General features: G+C 40.5%; 1 protein-coding gene across 1 annotated transcript in view; it reads right to left on the reverse strand.

Annotated features, from left to right (window-relative positions):
* MTOR (mechanistic target of rapamycin (serine/threonine kinase)) overlaps positions 1-13,763 on the reverse strand; it is a 63,701-nt gene that overhangs the window by 12,796 nt on the left and 37,142 nt on the right. The window contains exons 30-38 of the mRNA XM_010194326.1: positions 12,067-12,167; positions 11,055-11,170; positions 9,624-9,701; positions 9,071-9,178; positions 6,966-7,091; positions 6,170-6,301; positions 2,717-2,832; positions 1,536-1,653; positions 519-751 (exon numbers count right to left, since the gene is read on the reverse strand). Coding sequence (XP_010192628.1) covers positions 519-751; positions 1,536-1,653; positions 2,717-2,832; positions 6,170-6,301; positions 6,966-7,091; positions 9,071-9,178; positions 9,624-9,701; positions 11,055-11,170; positions 12,067-12,167 — 1,128 coding nt within the window. The remainder of the gene's footprint in view (positions 1-518; positions 752-1,535; positions 1,654-2,716; positions 2,833-6,169; positions 6,302-6,965; positions 7,092-9,070; positions 9,179-9,623; positions 9,702-11,054; positions 11,171-12,066; positions 12,168-13,763) is intronic.

Genomic DNA, 13,763 nt, shown 5'->3' on the forward strand with positions numbered 1-13,763 from the left:
AGGGAACAACATGTGGAAACACAGATATAATCCACATTACAGTTGACTTCTGTTCATACTACTCATAAGACACGTTGTTTCTGGAATTTATCATTTGCTTGACTACACATAGGTCTCTCAGCCTGGCAGGAGACATACTGTGAAGTGTTTTTATACTTCAGTTTGTTGGCAAAACTATGGAGAGCAAAGCAGCTTAAAAACTACAACCCTACTATAATTGGTAAGGAAAAGGGATTCCAAACACTCTAAAAAAAAAGGGCTTAAGCAGCAGAATTTTTAATGCCCATTGCATCACCTATGATAGCCATCCATACCTTTGCTTTAGTTAGCAGTTAACTAACGATCCTTTGCATTAATTTAGTCCTTCTCTCTTCAGATTGAGTTAAGCTGAACTTCCTCAGTTCTACTGTAAGCCATGAGCACGTATATATACAGCCAGCTTCCACAAGCCAGGTACTCACAGTAGCTTGTTCCCTGCCATCACATTTTCCTCTATCTAAGCAGTACGTACCAATCTCTCAACATAACCAGGGAAGGAGGGTACCTCAGTGACTTTTTTCTGCACTGGAGAGGGGATGGGACTGTTCTCTGTGCTCTCTGCATCACTCTCACTATTGCTGCCCTCAGTGTTAGCACTGGTGATGCTGGCTCCACTGGCATGACGGAGTTTCTTCTTCTCATCTCTGGCCTGGTTTTGATGTTTGTAGTGAAGCACTGCTTCAAAGTTCATCACTGCCCAGGCATGCCAGGCCTGCCAACAAGAGAGAACAAAAGTCAGAAGGAAGATGAATCCTTTCTGCAACTTGTACTTCCTAATTATTAGAGATAATAATCCAACCTTTCTGAGCCTACAGAGCAGTAGTAATAATACTCTGCAGACAACACAATGCCTTGCTTTCTCTAATCACTTGTAGTTTTAACTGCCTTATTATCTTAAATAACATCATGGTGTGTTCTTGGCCAGGAGCTCACTGTTGAATATTAAGGCAAATGAGCTCTGTAGAAAAAATTAAATCACATTCCATTCAAATGCACCTTGATTTTTCAAAGCTTAAAATGAAGTCTAATAAGTTAGGAGGAGGGGAGGTGTAACGGGAAGAAATGCAGGAGATGGCTGCCCCAGAGAAGATCTGGCACCAAATATTAATTGAAATTTCACAACCCTGAAATCAAAGGCTCTTTAGAGAATTATCATCAGGGCTACTTTCCTAGTTCAAGTATGCTGAGTGAGTTAATTTTAAGTTAATTATTTTTTTTCCATTTAGACTATCCTTTCTCCTTCACGTTAACTGATAGGAGAAAAAGTCACAGAAGACTAGAAACTGATTGGTGGCCTAGTTTTACCAGCCAGATAAAATTCTAAATAATCTCATGGTTGCCTTGGGCTGCTTTCTCTGGTTTTTGAATCCTATTCTCAGTAACAAGGCAGATAGTTATAGGAGATCTTTCTGTGAACATCTTCCTCTCCTGCAGTATCAGCTGTGATTAAATACACTGATCTCTGCAATGGTGCCTGGAACCTTTTCCTTACTGACCTTGTACCAGTTGCGATCATGCTCTGTTGCAGCACTGTAGTACTGCAAGACTTTGGGGATGGTACTCTCATTGATGCCTTGCAGGTTCAGCTGCCACTCGCCCAGCTTCAGGAAACACCTGGTTAAGCAAAGGGATTATTGAATCAGAACCTAGAATGAAAATGAAGCCTGCTGCATTAAGAGGCAGACTTCTTATCTGAAGTCTGAAAGACATCTCATGTGGTAAATCCACTCAGTAAGCCTTTTCTGCAGACTGGGAGCATACATGTTAACATGTAAGGCTCCTCATTTGTATCAGTTATCAAATAAATGTAAAAAGTAGCTAACAGTAGCATCAGTACTGATAAAATGCAGACAGCGTATGTGCTGGTTAGCTATACTTATCACCATACAGACTTGCCTTCTGGAGACAACACTGCAGCAGACAAACAGTGGAAACAGAGCAACTGCTATTCCCCCAAGCCAGAACCCCATTAAGTCATCCCCTCCCAGAGTAAAGGAAAAACAACATATTTTTACTGCAGCAGGGTGGGGCTGTGAAGGTTTGTGCAAAGCTTAATACTTTGCTCCCTCAGCAGGCTTTAAATACCGCAGTTACACAGCTGTATTTTCTATATTTTAAGTTTTCCAAAAAGCACTGTGTAAGAAAAATATTCCAATTCATTACTAATTTGCCTTCCATGATAGTCCCTCTGAAAAAAAAAAAGATTACTATGCTGTTATCAAGTTCCCATTCTCATAAAAGCAAATTAAGTGCATGTCTCCATTTAAAAAAAACCCCAAAACCTTCAGTAGTAAGCCCTACACAACTTCTTTAAACAGGAAACAACAGATCTGGCACCTCCAGATCCATAGAGGAACATGGAGATTATAAAATACTGTTGCACTGAAAACACATCTGAAGAGACGATCACATGCAGGGCACCTACTGCCCATTGCGCTGCTGTTGTATTAAGGGCACACACTGCCAAGCATGGGTGCCAGGCATGTGGGAAGTGTTTCTTTCCTACTGACCGGATCTCCTGAAAACCAGTGAAATAGCAATGCTGAGAGCTCTGCCTTCTGCCAGTGAGACACAGTGCTGGAAAAATATAACCAGCTGCCAGTGACAAATACAAGATTGTTTATGCTGATGTGTCACAGTAACATTTACTGAAAATTATGATAGACCAGGTGCTGACCGTGCCATGAGCTTGTGGAGTTCCTGCTTGTGCTGCTGGTCCTCAGTGGCAATAGCATGCTGTGCCTGCTGCTGCATCGTCTGCACAAAGTGCTGCATGTGCTGGAACGCATCGATCTGTAAGGGGATGATGGTTACAGTAAGGACCACTGGGGTTAAATACAACTTCACAAGAGAGGATAATAAAGTGGAAATAAATTTTCACTGAAAACAAAAAACACAGTTTTATTTTCTTTCAAAGCTTTTTAGCCATTTACATCCCTCTAAAATCAGTTGATCTATATATGTAGCACCAAATAAATGAAAAGGTTAGAGATTCTTGATATCTCGGAAATCTGGCCACTGAATTGCTACACTGAGGAACAAATAACTGCATCCTTCCAATGCCAGGCACATACTCATGGCATACATACAAGTCAAAAGCATGACCATCCATAACACATGCAATTGTTGTGCTCTGATGTGCAAGAACTCAACTGTGGCAAAGTGATAAGGTCATCTGAACAAGAAGAAAACTGGTAAATAGCAGCAGAGAATGTCCTGTTACTGCTCATGCAGAGTGAGATTCTAGTAATGATATAGAGATGTCTTGTTTGCAATTGAGCACGCACATCGAAGACAGACCAGCAATTCCAATAAAAACAACCCAAATGTTCGTAGCTTACAAATTGTCACTATCATAATAGACAGGATTACAGGTCCAGAGAAGCCTGTCTATAATATGCTGTGGCCTGAAAAAAAAACAATTTGATGAAATAATGCCTGAAGGAAAACTTGCAGCTTCCTGATGTTCCCTCCTAACCCCTCAGCTTTGGCCAGGCTTACATAAGACAGTAGTGCTAAAGCAACTTGCACTACTGACTCTTTCTGAAATTCCTTGGAAAGAATTATGGGGTAAGAAAACCCTGAAATTAAAGATTTAAGAAAAGAAAGAATGCACAATTCACTGGAAACAATTAGAGTAAAGCTCTTGCAATCTGCAAGGCCATTTCAGGTCAAAAACTGCAGAATATGCTATTATGAGTCCAATTTACTTCTGTTCCCTCTACAGGAATGAGCTACTTTAGAGTGAGACAAGAATCACCTGAGCTGAAATGCCTCATCTATCCCATTCAAATGTCAGCATGCACAAGCCAGTTGTCAGGAAAAAAAACAGTATTAGCCCAGGGTGAGATAAAAAAAAGTATCACACAATTAACAGTAATGGAGGGCATTCCACAGCTTGTAACCTAACTTGGTTAGAAAGGAGGGGAATAACAATCTTAAATAGTTATGCTGTTATACCAGACATTTGTCAAAAGTAGATGAAGATACTGCGAGTTATGTTCCCCTCTCATATCTAGATACACCTAACAATCTGCACTTCAGGTCCCAGGCAGAGCACTTAAAGACTGAAAGCAATATGTTTTCTTCAACAACTGAATTCCTAGGTTTGTATGCAGCCTTCTTATGGTGTATGTCTGTAAAATGCAGCTGCTGGCAAAGGTCCTCGTTAGAAGAAATGCAATAGGGTTTACTTCTCCATCATTTTATCCGCTGTTTAAGAAAAGATTGTCGTGCAGCTCTGCAAGTTCTACATGGCTGGTTTCCATCTAGATGCCAGGTTTTTTTCCTACTGGATCTGGCAAGTGCCACAATGGCAGTGAGGAAACATTTTAGGTTAACCAGTCAACCCTGAACTCCTCAGCTTGAGAAAATGGTCATTTCCTACCATACCAGCCCACCTCAGTAGCTTATTATTCAGGATACCAAACCAAGTGAACACACAGTTGCAGAAGCCTCCTGTCTACATACATCACTAGGTATAGCTATGTGTTATTTAGTTAATGACAGTCACTCAAAATAGGACATAAGGATACACCCAACCACATAATACTCCTGGTACAAGGAAAATTCCCTAATCACTTTCAGTGTTTGGTACAAACAAACACTGAAGTATCACTCCAGACTGCAAATGCTATTGTAACCCTAACATTGCTGCTTCTGCCACGGATCTGCACCTTTAACCATGAATTTCAAAAGTAAGCATTTACTTTCCAAGTGCCATAAAGGACTAAATAATTGAGTGAGCCCTTCCAGCAGAAGGGTGCTCACAGAAAGGGTTAAAGACTTGCATGCAGGTCTAGGACTAATGCTACCTTGGGTAAAGTATTTCTCCCCCAGCACTGTAAACAACACCCAGTTTTAATGTGTTAGGGGAAAAAAAAAGCCCCTAAGCACAGAGCTTATGCACTGTATTTAAATAGGAAATCATTCAACGAGCAAGAGGAGATGATTCTAACCACATCTATTTCTCCTTCTCATCTTTCTTGCTTTTCTGATCTTTCTTTTTCCCTGTCTTCATGGGCTCCACATATTGTTGCATCAGTTTATTTCAGATGCGTTCTCTTCCCCCACCCTCTTCATCTTTGTGCTTTCTTTCACTCTGCTTTCTACAACTGCACCAGTTTCCCGCATCTTGTTGGTCTATTTCTTCATCACAGGTCAAACACAGAAAGTCCTCTTTCACTCAAAAAGGCAGGCAGAAGACCCATATACTTCTTGAGTCATTTACTGAAGAAAGTAAGAGACCATTGCATTGCTTTACAAAGCAAATAGATCAGGGCCTCACCAGCAGCTCTTTCTGCTTTTTAAATTCAAATGAAGAATAGTTAGGTCATGGCAATGTTCCCACAGCAATGGCTCTGCTCCAGTGCTGGCAATCCCAAAGACAGGAAAAATAAAAAAGATGTTGCAGAGTATGAGGATAAATGGAGGCTTTAATGTATATTAAAAAAAGATAAGTTATCCAGTCTGGAGCTTATTGGATTTGGTTATGTAAATTCTCCCTGCGTTGCAATGTCAAAAACATTCACTCTAGGCTCTTTGGAGCCAAACTGTTCCTATGACAAAACCCTATGTACTTTTCAGCAGTCTTTCAGCTAGAAATTTTCAATAATGTCCTTAATAAAAGTCAGTTCTGCTCAGCAATTAAGTACCAAACGCTCAGGATACTTCTCTAAAACTGCTAACAAAAAACCCCTTACTTCCCTCTTTCAGCATGTAACCCGAACCATAGGTACAGTGGTGAGGCTTGGCAATCAGGGCAATGGAAGAAAAAACAAGTATTAAGCCTGCACAGTAAAATCCTGGTGAGGACAGAAGAGCTACTATTGACCATTAACCTTGGCTGCATTCCTTGGGTACCTGATACTGGTTTAGCAAAAATCATCTTGCAATGTAGGAAATAAAATTAGGGCCAGGTCTTCTCTGTCACTGCAGAGTTTTAGAGGAAAATTTCAAAAGCTTACCTTCCGAGTAACAATAAGGAAAGCAATTAGTTGTTCTTTTTTAGGCAAGAGAAAAACAAAAAACCTTCAGCCTTGACTCTGTTATGTGGGGATTATGAAGAGCTATGGTGCGTGGCACCACACAAAACCTGAGCAGTGAAACAGAGTACTTTATTCTTTTGTACCTTACGGGCGCTCTTCCACATATGTTTCATGTATGCATAAGTCACTTGGGGATGTACTGTTGGCAGTGGGTGATCCAGCTGTCGAGATGGATCTACTCCTAAGAGCAGGACAAGTGTCTTATGGGCCAAAGCCTGGAGAAAATTGCAAAGAGAAAAAAAGCAGGTTAAAACAAGCTTATTCTTTCCTCCATTTCATGTTGACTACATGAAACTGCTATTGCCCACCACTAAAAAAAATACCTCTGAACGTCCAGATAAAACACAGATATATCAACCTTATTACCACTCTCTGGACTCGTAAGAACACCACACTATAAACCACGTCTTAACTGGGATCAGAGCATTAGAGTCTCATTTCAGAAACTAGTGAAGAGTGTGAAGTCTCTGTTTCAAGTATTTTTGGTAATAAAGCATGCAATGAATGTTGAAATAGGATTGTAATGTTCAACAATAACATCATCACATTCTAGATTTGACAAAGAGTGCTTTAACAGGGGAGAGCTGTTATTAATAATTGCCAGTTCTGCATAAAAACTTTCAGGTATAGCAAGCAACAAAAATTTGCTGGGGCTCTCAGGTACAATACTAGTCCCACAAAAATAACCTTGGCTACAAGCATGAACTCTATGCTGGTTACAGTTGTAGTATTTCAACAATTTCTGACCAGTCTCCTCCTCAGAAGACAGCCCATTGACTCAGGCAATGAAAGTATTTGGAAATGCTCAAGGTTGAAGCAGCATGACGAAGCCAATTGTCTAAAAATCTGCGGTAGAGGCTAGAGCTTGATAATGCTCACCAGTCTCCCACTCTTGCCACACAGGCTGGCATATTTGAGCCAAGTTCTCATGTCTTCATGGGGATTCACAACAAGAGATCGGACCATCAGTATTCTTTGCCAGTCTTCCACAATTCGTTGACAGCCCTGAGAAGAAAAGGAAGAGAGAACTTGTTAGCATTTTATCTCCAATCTACTCCATAGAGCCTCAGAACCTGAAGGGACTTTTCCCAAGATGAAGAGACTTCAGTATCTATAATTCACAGCAGGCTGACATCACGAACTAGCTGGCTATTTCTTTCAGACTGCAATGTATGAAGCAGGTTAAGTCCTTGACTCCTATTCTCTGCAGCCAGCTCATTGTTTGCAGTCTAATGATATCCTCTAATAGAAAAAGGAGAAAAGCTTCTAAAGCAGAAATGCACCCAAAACTCAGGAAAGGGCTTTGTGCAAACCTGAAACCAGTCAAGGGTTTTATAACACTTCTCAACCTAGTTTTAAAGCCTATTTTTGGTTTAAACAGTGACAAATCTCAATATGGAGATGGTACAAAACCAAATGGTTGCAAAGATAATTTTGTTACTGCCCTTTTTCTTCTCCTTGCATGTGTTGCTTTTAAAGGCTGGCATGACTGAACTGATACTCTGCCAGAAACTGCAGTTCCAACTGCTACACTGCTTGTGCAAGCATTGTCTGGTTCTTGTTTGTCTGAGGGAGAGGTACAACAACATTGTCAGTCAGAGCAGGCTACGTCTATATTTCAAATGTTCAAGGATGCTACAGAGAAGGAGAACTACGGAAAGGACAGGAACAACCAAATATACAGTGTTTGCTGTAATGGCCAGGTACTTCAGGGTAACAGTGATGCTCTGAAGTTCATACTGATCTAGAGGTGACTTAGACTTAATTTTGAGGTAAACAAAGAATTTCCAAAGGCAGCAAGCATCTTAGCACCAAAGCATCTATTTCTTTTCCTTTTTGTTTTTCCCCAAAACTGCAGGCTGGGAAGTTAGGCAAAGCTTGTTCCCTTACACCCAAATAAATCTCATCCAGTAAGCATATTAAAATTATTAAAAAGGAGCTATAAAATGTGCAAGAACTATATGTACTGCTCTCAGGACTATAAACAGCTGTATTCAGACATTACATTTCCTGTCACTCTCAGTTTCTCCACCCCAGTGGAATGCTCCTGAGCTTTTCCAGACAGGAATGCAGATGGGAGACGAGAAGCTTTGTCAGAGTTTCCCAAAAAGCTAAAAAAATATGCAACAGCAACAGCCTTTCATAAGAAGGCAGATATAGCAGTCACAGCGAAGAACTCTGCATAGGGAGAAATTGTTCCTCGTGGAAGTATATCAAAATTTGGTATAATTTTGGTATAATTTGGTAGCATTTTACCCTAATTATGCTTTTTCCCCCTCCCCTTCCTTCCCTTGCAGGAATCACCTCTTTAAACAGTATTCCTGTATGTACTACTTCACCTGATGATGTCCACTTTCATTGTGGGAATGCCTCCTGTAAGGAAAGTCTCAAAATATTTGGCCAATTTAAACTTTCAGAGGTGCTTTGGATTTCTGCTATTTACAGTAAGAAAGGCACAAACTTTTTTGCAAATACAGGAAAAGCAGCATTGCTAGAGGTCTCTTAAAATAAGGACAAGGCCAACCAATTGGAAATGTTCTTGTAAGAGGTCAAAAAGAAACAGGACCATCTTTTACATGTCTGTGAAATCTCTGTCCAGTCTTCCAGCATTGTGAGAGAATTCACTTCTCCTTAAAATGCAGCCAGCCAAGTAAAAAGCCTTATCCAAACCAGTATTTCCAGGTGCAATCCAACACCGAGATAAGCAGCCTTGATGATGTTACTAGCATCATCATTCTGTACACATCTACTTCACCCTACTAAAATGTCACATCAGTAGATACCTCAGGAACATTAACAAAAGGAATGCCCAGACAACAAGGACAAATGCAAAGGAGACAGAAAGCATGCAGCCACGTAAGCATATCTGCTATTGAGATATAAAGAGAAATGGAAAGATTTGCTGAGCCATCACGCTGACTCAAAAGTAAGCTGTTCACGCCAGCACATCAGCATCTCCATCCTTCATCTTTACATAGATGTACCTGCAGTCTTTCCCACCAGATCTGGCGGATGATCTCACGGCGCTCTGGTACAAGTTTATACTGGATAACCTCTTCCAGCTCTGACAGCATCTGGCAGGATACCATAGCCTGAAGGAAACAATCACATTCCATTCCAATCACTACAGAACAAATCTATAATTAAGGAACAGTATTTTGGCATCAAAATCTTAAGTACATATGCTGCCCAACAGGTGAAGGACATATATTGGTAAAGTTATATACTGGTATCTAGACAATCTGCTGACTCAAGATTTCTAAACATCAATTCTTTTTGTTTTTGGGGGGGGGGGGCGGGGCCCACTTCTCTTTTTTTTTTTTTTTTTTTTTTTTTTTGGGGGGGGGGAGGGGCTCACTTCACTGCTTAATTTGACCCAAAGCTGCTCCTACGAAGTTATATTTCTTACCTGACAAGAGCCATTTTGCTTTTGGGTCTACACAGGTCTTATATACAAGCACTACTCAGAAGTTTTATGCAACTTCTACAGAGTGTGATGCAGCAGCGAGGAGAATGAAGACAGAACTAAACACTTACCCCATAGGCTCGACTGTAGCTCTCTCCCGCCATGGCAGTCAGCTCAGCATCCAGCAGATCTCTGGCTTTGTCAATGCACTGAAATAGAACAAGATATTGGGTAAAGGTGGTGTTTTATCTGGAGTCAACTGTTGAAACTGCTAATCATCTGCTTCACCTCATGAACAAAGCTGGCATTGTTCCCATTCTCCAACAAGAACCAGGAAAAGATGTTATCTACAGCTTGAATCAACATGAAAACAGTGTCCAGGGGCAGATATAGAGCAAGTCAGGAGGGCTTCATTTATCACCTGCACAGTCTGAAGTTTGCCTTTGTACCAAATAAAGTTTGTAGTATTTCTAATCCTACCATCATTATAGAGATCATCATTAATAACATTTATAGAGGGAAAAAGAGAGAAGTTCACATTTTAATACAACAGAGTCTGTTACAAAAAAGCCTCAAGAAATGTCTCTTGATAATACACAATGACAGAAAATAGCTTTCACTGTTTTATGTAACCCAGCAGGTTTTTATGAATTTTACAGGACAGCAAATTCCATTTCTCTTCCTGCAACTAAGGCATGCTCTTCAAGCATGAAATAAATCCTGCTCTGGTTCCAGCCGTTATATAATCACTCATCTATAGTTTTTTCCTGTTCAAAATGTTAAAGGTTAATCACAAACTCTACCCCTTTGAATGCCTGGCTAATTTTACTGCGCACATCACCCTAAAATCTATGTACGGGTTTTGACAGAGCTGACTGAATTACTCCTTTATCTAAGCTGGCAAGCCAGCACAGAATTCTGAGAAATGGGACTTGAGCTTCCTTGGAAAGTAAACAACATGCTTCACATCTACAGAGGGGGAAAAGTCACTCTGCAAATCTCCTCTGTGACAAACAAACATACCAATATGGCTCTGTTTAAGAGACTCATTCCTTGCCTTGATTTCTCATCTCAATCTAAGATTTAACACTACTACCAGAAAAATTAGAGCTGAAGTTCTGGTATGTGATATATATGAACACTTCACTGAAAAAGCTGCAACAGACAGAAGTGCACAGAATCTTATGCGTGTCTTTGTGCCATGAATGCCTTTTCTCAAGTAGTGCCTTGTAGAATGGAACCTGTGCTGAGATAACCCTTGTGCACTGTCTGTCCAGAAAAAAATACATAAAAATAAGGAAGCCTAAGAATGACTATGGCATCTTAGACTCTACAGCAGTGGACCACTACTGTCTGTACATATTTTACTGCTGTAATACAACTTTCTGGAAATACAAGATAAGTTTAATCACCAAGGTCTAATATATCAATAATTTAAAAAAAGGTTATTGGGCAATTCATAGGTTATAGCAGACTGCTGTAAAGCACTGTCTTTCCATGTAGCAGTACAGCCTAGTTCATCTTAAACCAGGTTTTGGGAAGCCAATACAGAAGATAATTACCTGCTGAGCCAGTGAGAAAAGGTCCTGATGAAGAGCCAGAACAGCCCTGTAGAAAGCACCATCGTGGGTGTCCCTTGGGATCATGCAGGTGTATTCTTCCATGCTATCCCACTGACCTGCAGAGAAACAGATATCCTCAGTAACCGACAGCCCTCTCTGCAAGATAAGAACAGAACTATGCTACAGTGCTTAAACTTCAGCAACAAGGCCTGAATGCTGTGTGGTACTTCTACATTTGTGTCAGTTTTCCAGCAGCTTGCCTTTGGCAGGGACAGTCTGTGTTATATACATACACAGAATTACAGACGAGTGAAAACATGCATTTTTCCTCTAGGCAAATTGCTATCCTCATGGAAAAGTTTCTTGCATTCTGACATTTCCAGAACATTTGAAGGAATTACAATGCAAAAGATTCATTCTTTTTCTGTGAAGGCTGGCAGAGATTAAGTGACTTACAAGCTTCTCTAGTAACTATCTGACTATCAACAAAACTGATATTTAGACCATTTCCAGAATATTTGAAGGAGGATGATGGATGAATGCAGAGATTAAGTGACTTACAAGCTTCTCTAGTAACTATCTGACTATCAACAAAACTGATATTTAGACCATTTATAGATTTACTCCACTTATAACTGTCTACTCAGCAGACATAACCTATCAAAAGATTCTACAGACATTGTTCCAGTTTGTAAACAAGAGTCTACCACAAATCAGAGAAATTCTGCTAATCTCATTTCAAGCCTGAGCTCTGTTCAATGTACAACTAAGTAAAAGGGACCAATTAAGCAACTGATTACCTGCTCAGATCAATAAGGCCACACTGAGAGACCTTACGTAAATGCAGGTTTTCCAAAGTGCTTCAGTGTTGAATAACACTTACTCCATATCACAATGTACATAATTTTGTTCTTTGATTTTACTGCTTCTTATATTTTGCAGTTCTGAAGTGAGTTAAAACTCTGCTTTCACATTGTGGGCTGTCATACGCTTCCACACAAGAATACATTACCTAGACCCCAGGCAGCAGCAGCAGCCATCCTAGCCATCTTAGCTTGAGTTTCATCATTGACCTGTGTCCACTTTTCACAGCATTGCTGGTGGAGCTGCCCCCTAAGAAGAATCCACAATTTCTGATCAGCAAAAAGACTCTTCTAGGAATTCCTCCTTGTTAAACAACCACTTTCCACAGAAAAGACAACAACCAGCCCCATCGTTCTTTTTATACAGAGTGGAGAATAGCATTCTTCTCCTCTGGCCAACTCAGACACGCTAGTCTGATGACAAATATCCTATCATCAGAAAATAAATTAAAGGCATGCTATGCTTTGAAAACACAGATGCAGACAAAAGGTTTCATTTGTTCCTCAGCAGTTAGAAATGCCTGCTTTACAAACAGAACTGCCAACTCTAGTCTACAAATATAGAAAAAACCCCATTACCAAGAGAACAAAACAACAAACCACCACCAAACAAGGGATGCTTTTTTTTCTTTTGCAAGCATCAGTACAAAGAACGTATGATCTGAATAGCTCGTGCATGACTCCTGCTATCAAACATTTTGGATAAACACTTCATCAAGTTTGAAGACCGAGACTAGAGAATCACTGCTGCTGTAGCCTAGCATGATGACTTGTCATGGCAAGATCTCAGAGGGGATCTGAATCTTTCATCTCCAGTCGAGAGGAAGCATCAGGATTTTTTATATTATTTCTTTTAAATCAACTGTGAATGCTCCATTAATCAAACCAATTACTGTGGGTGTTGCAGTTCCAGAATTTCTCAGGCTGGATACTCTGTAGCAGTGGAACAGCTGCCAACCGTGAGGGAGGCCAACTTGCTTTCTCTACTGTCATCCTCTCGCCTCCCAAAAAAGGAAGACGAGTTAGTCAAACAGAACTGATGGGCTGCCACAGGCAAGATAGTCATCCTGACAGCTTAATGGCCCAGGCAAAAAACCCAAAGCAAATGAAAAACCAAGCCAAACCTAGCACCAGCAGTAAATCAGGACCTCATAGATGTTAATAAAGTAGTATGGCTCTTGCAGACATAACTACATCAGGAGACAAATGAGTAAGAGTATTTTGGCTGTACTTTCAAAACATCACTGCACAAAGCACTGCAATAATGATGGTGCATAGTTATCAGTTCTAGATTAACTGTCATGTTCTGCTAAGCAGACTCCAGTAGCACCGACAGTCAAGTTAAACGCTACTGAAGAATGTCGGCAGCAAACTGCGGAGTCCTCTGTCAGGATGATGTCTCTACAGTCAGCTGCAAGGTAGCAGACGGCACTTTGCAAAGGCATGTCTGAATTGTAAAACACATTTGCACAGAGACAGAGTGCAGTTCCAGAACAGCACGTAGACAGGTCTGAGATACTGTGATTGCTCTCATCATTATAGACTATCAATAGATGCCTAACATCTACTCCAACAAAAGAAAAGCATCCTTTTGTAATATGTCTGCTACTGACATGTGAAGAAGCATGAGGTTCAGAGAGGACTCTTCACACAAACACATGTCCTGCAGGAGGGAGAAATTCCACAAATCCCTTTTGGGAACTGCCTACTCTCTTAGGAGAGATGATTGAGAATTGCTCAGTAACAGGATCTATTTTCCCCCCTGAAAAAAGCTACGCCCAGTATGCCTCGCACTCATCTAGAAACAAAAAGGGCAGAAAAATGCTGTTAGAATTAGGTTTCTCAA

Source organism: Mesitornis unicolor, unplaced genomic scaffold, assembly GCF_000695765.1.
Source record: "Mesitornis unicolor isolate BGI_N332 unplaced genomic scaffold, ASM69576v1 scaffold10041, whole genome shotgun sequence".
In the NCBI taxonomy this organism is placed as follows: Eukaryota; Metazoa; Chordata; class Aves; order Mesitornithiformes; family Mesitornithidae; genus Mesitornis; species Mesitornis unicolor.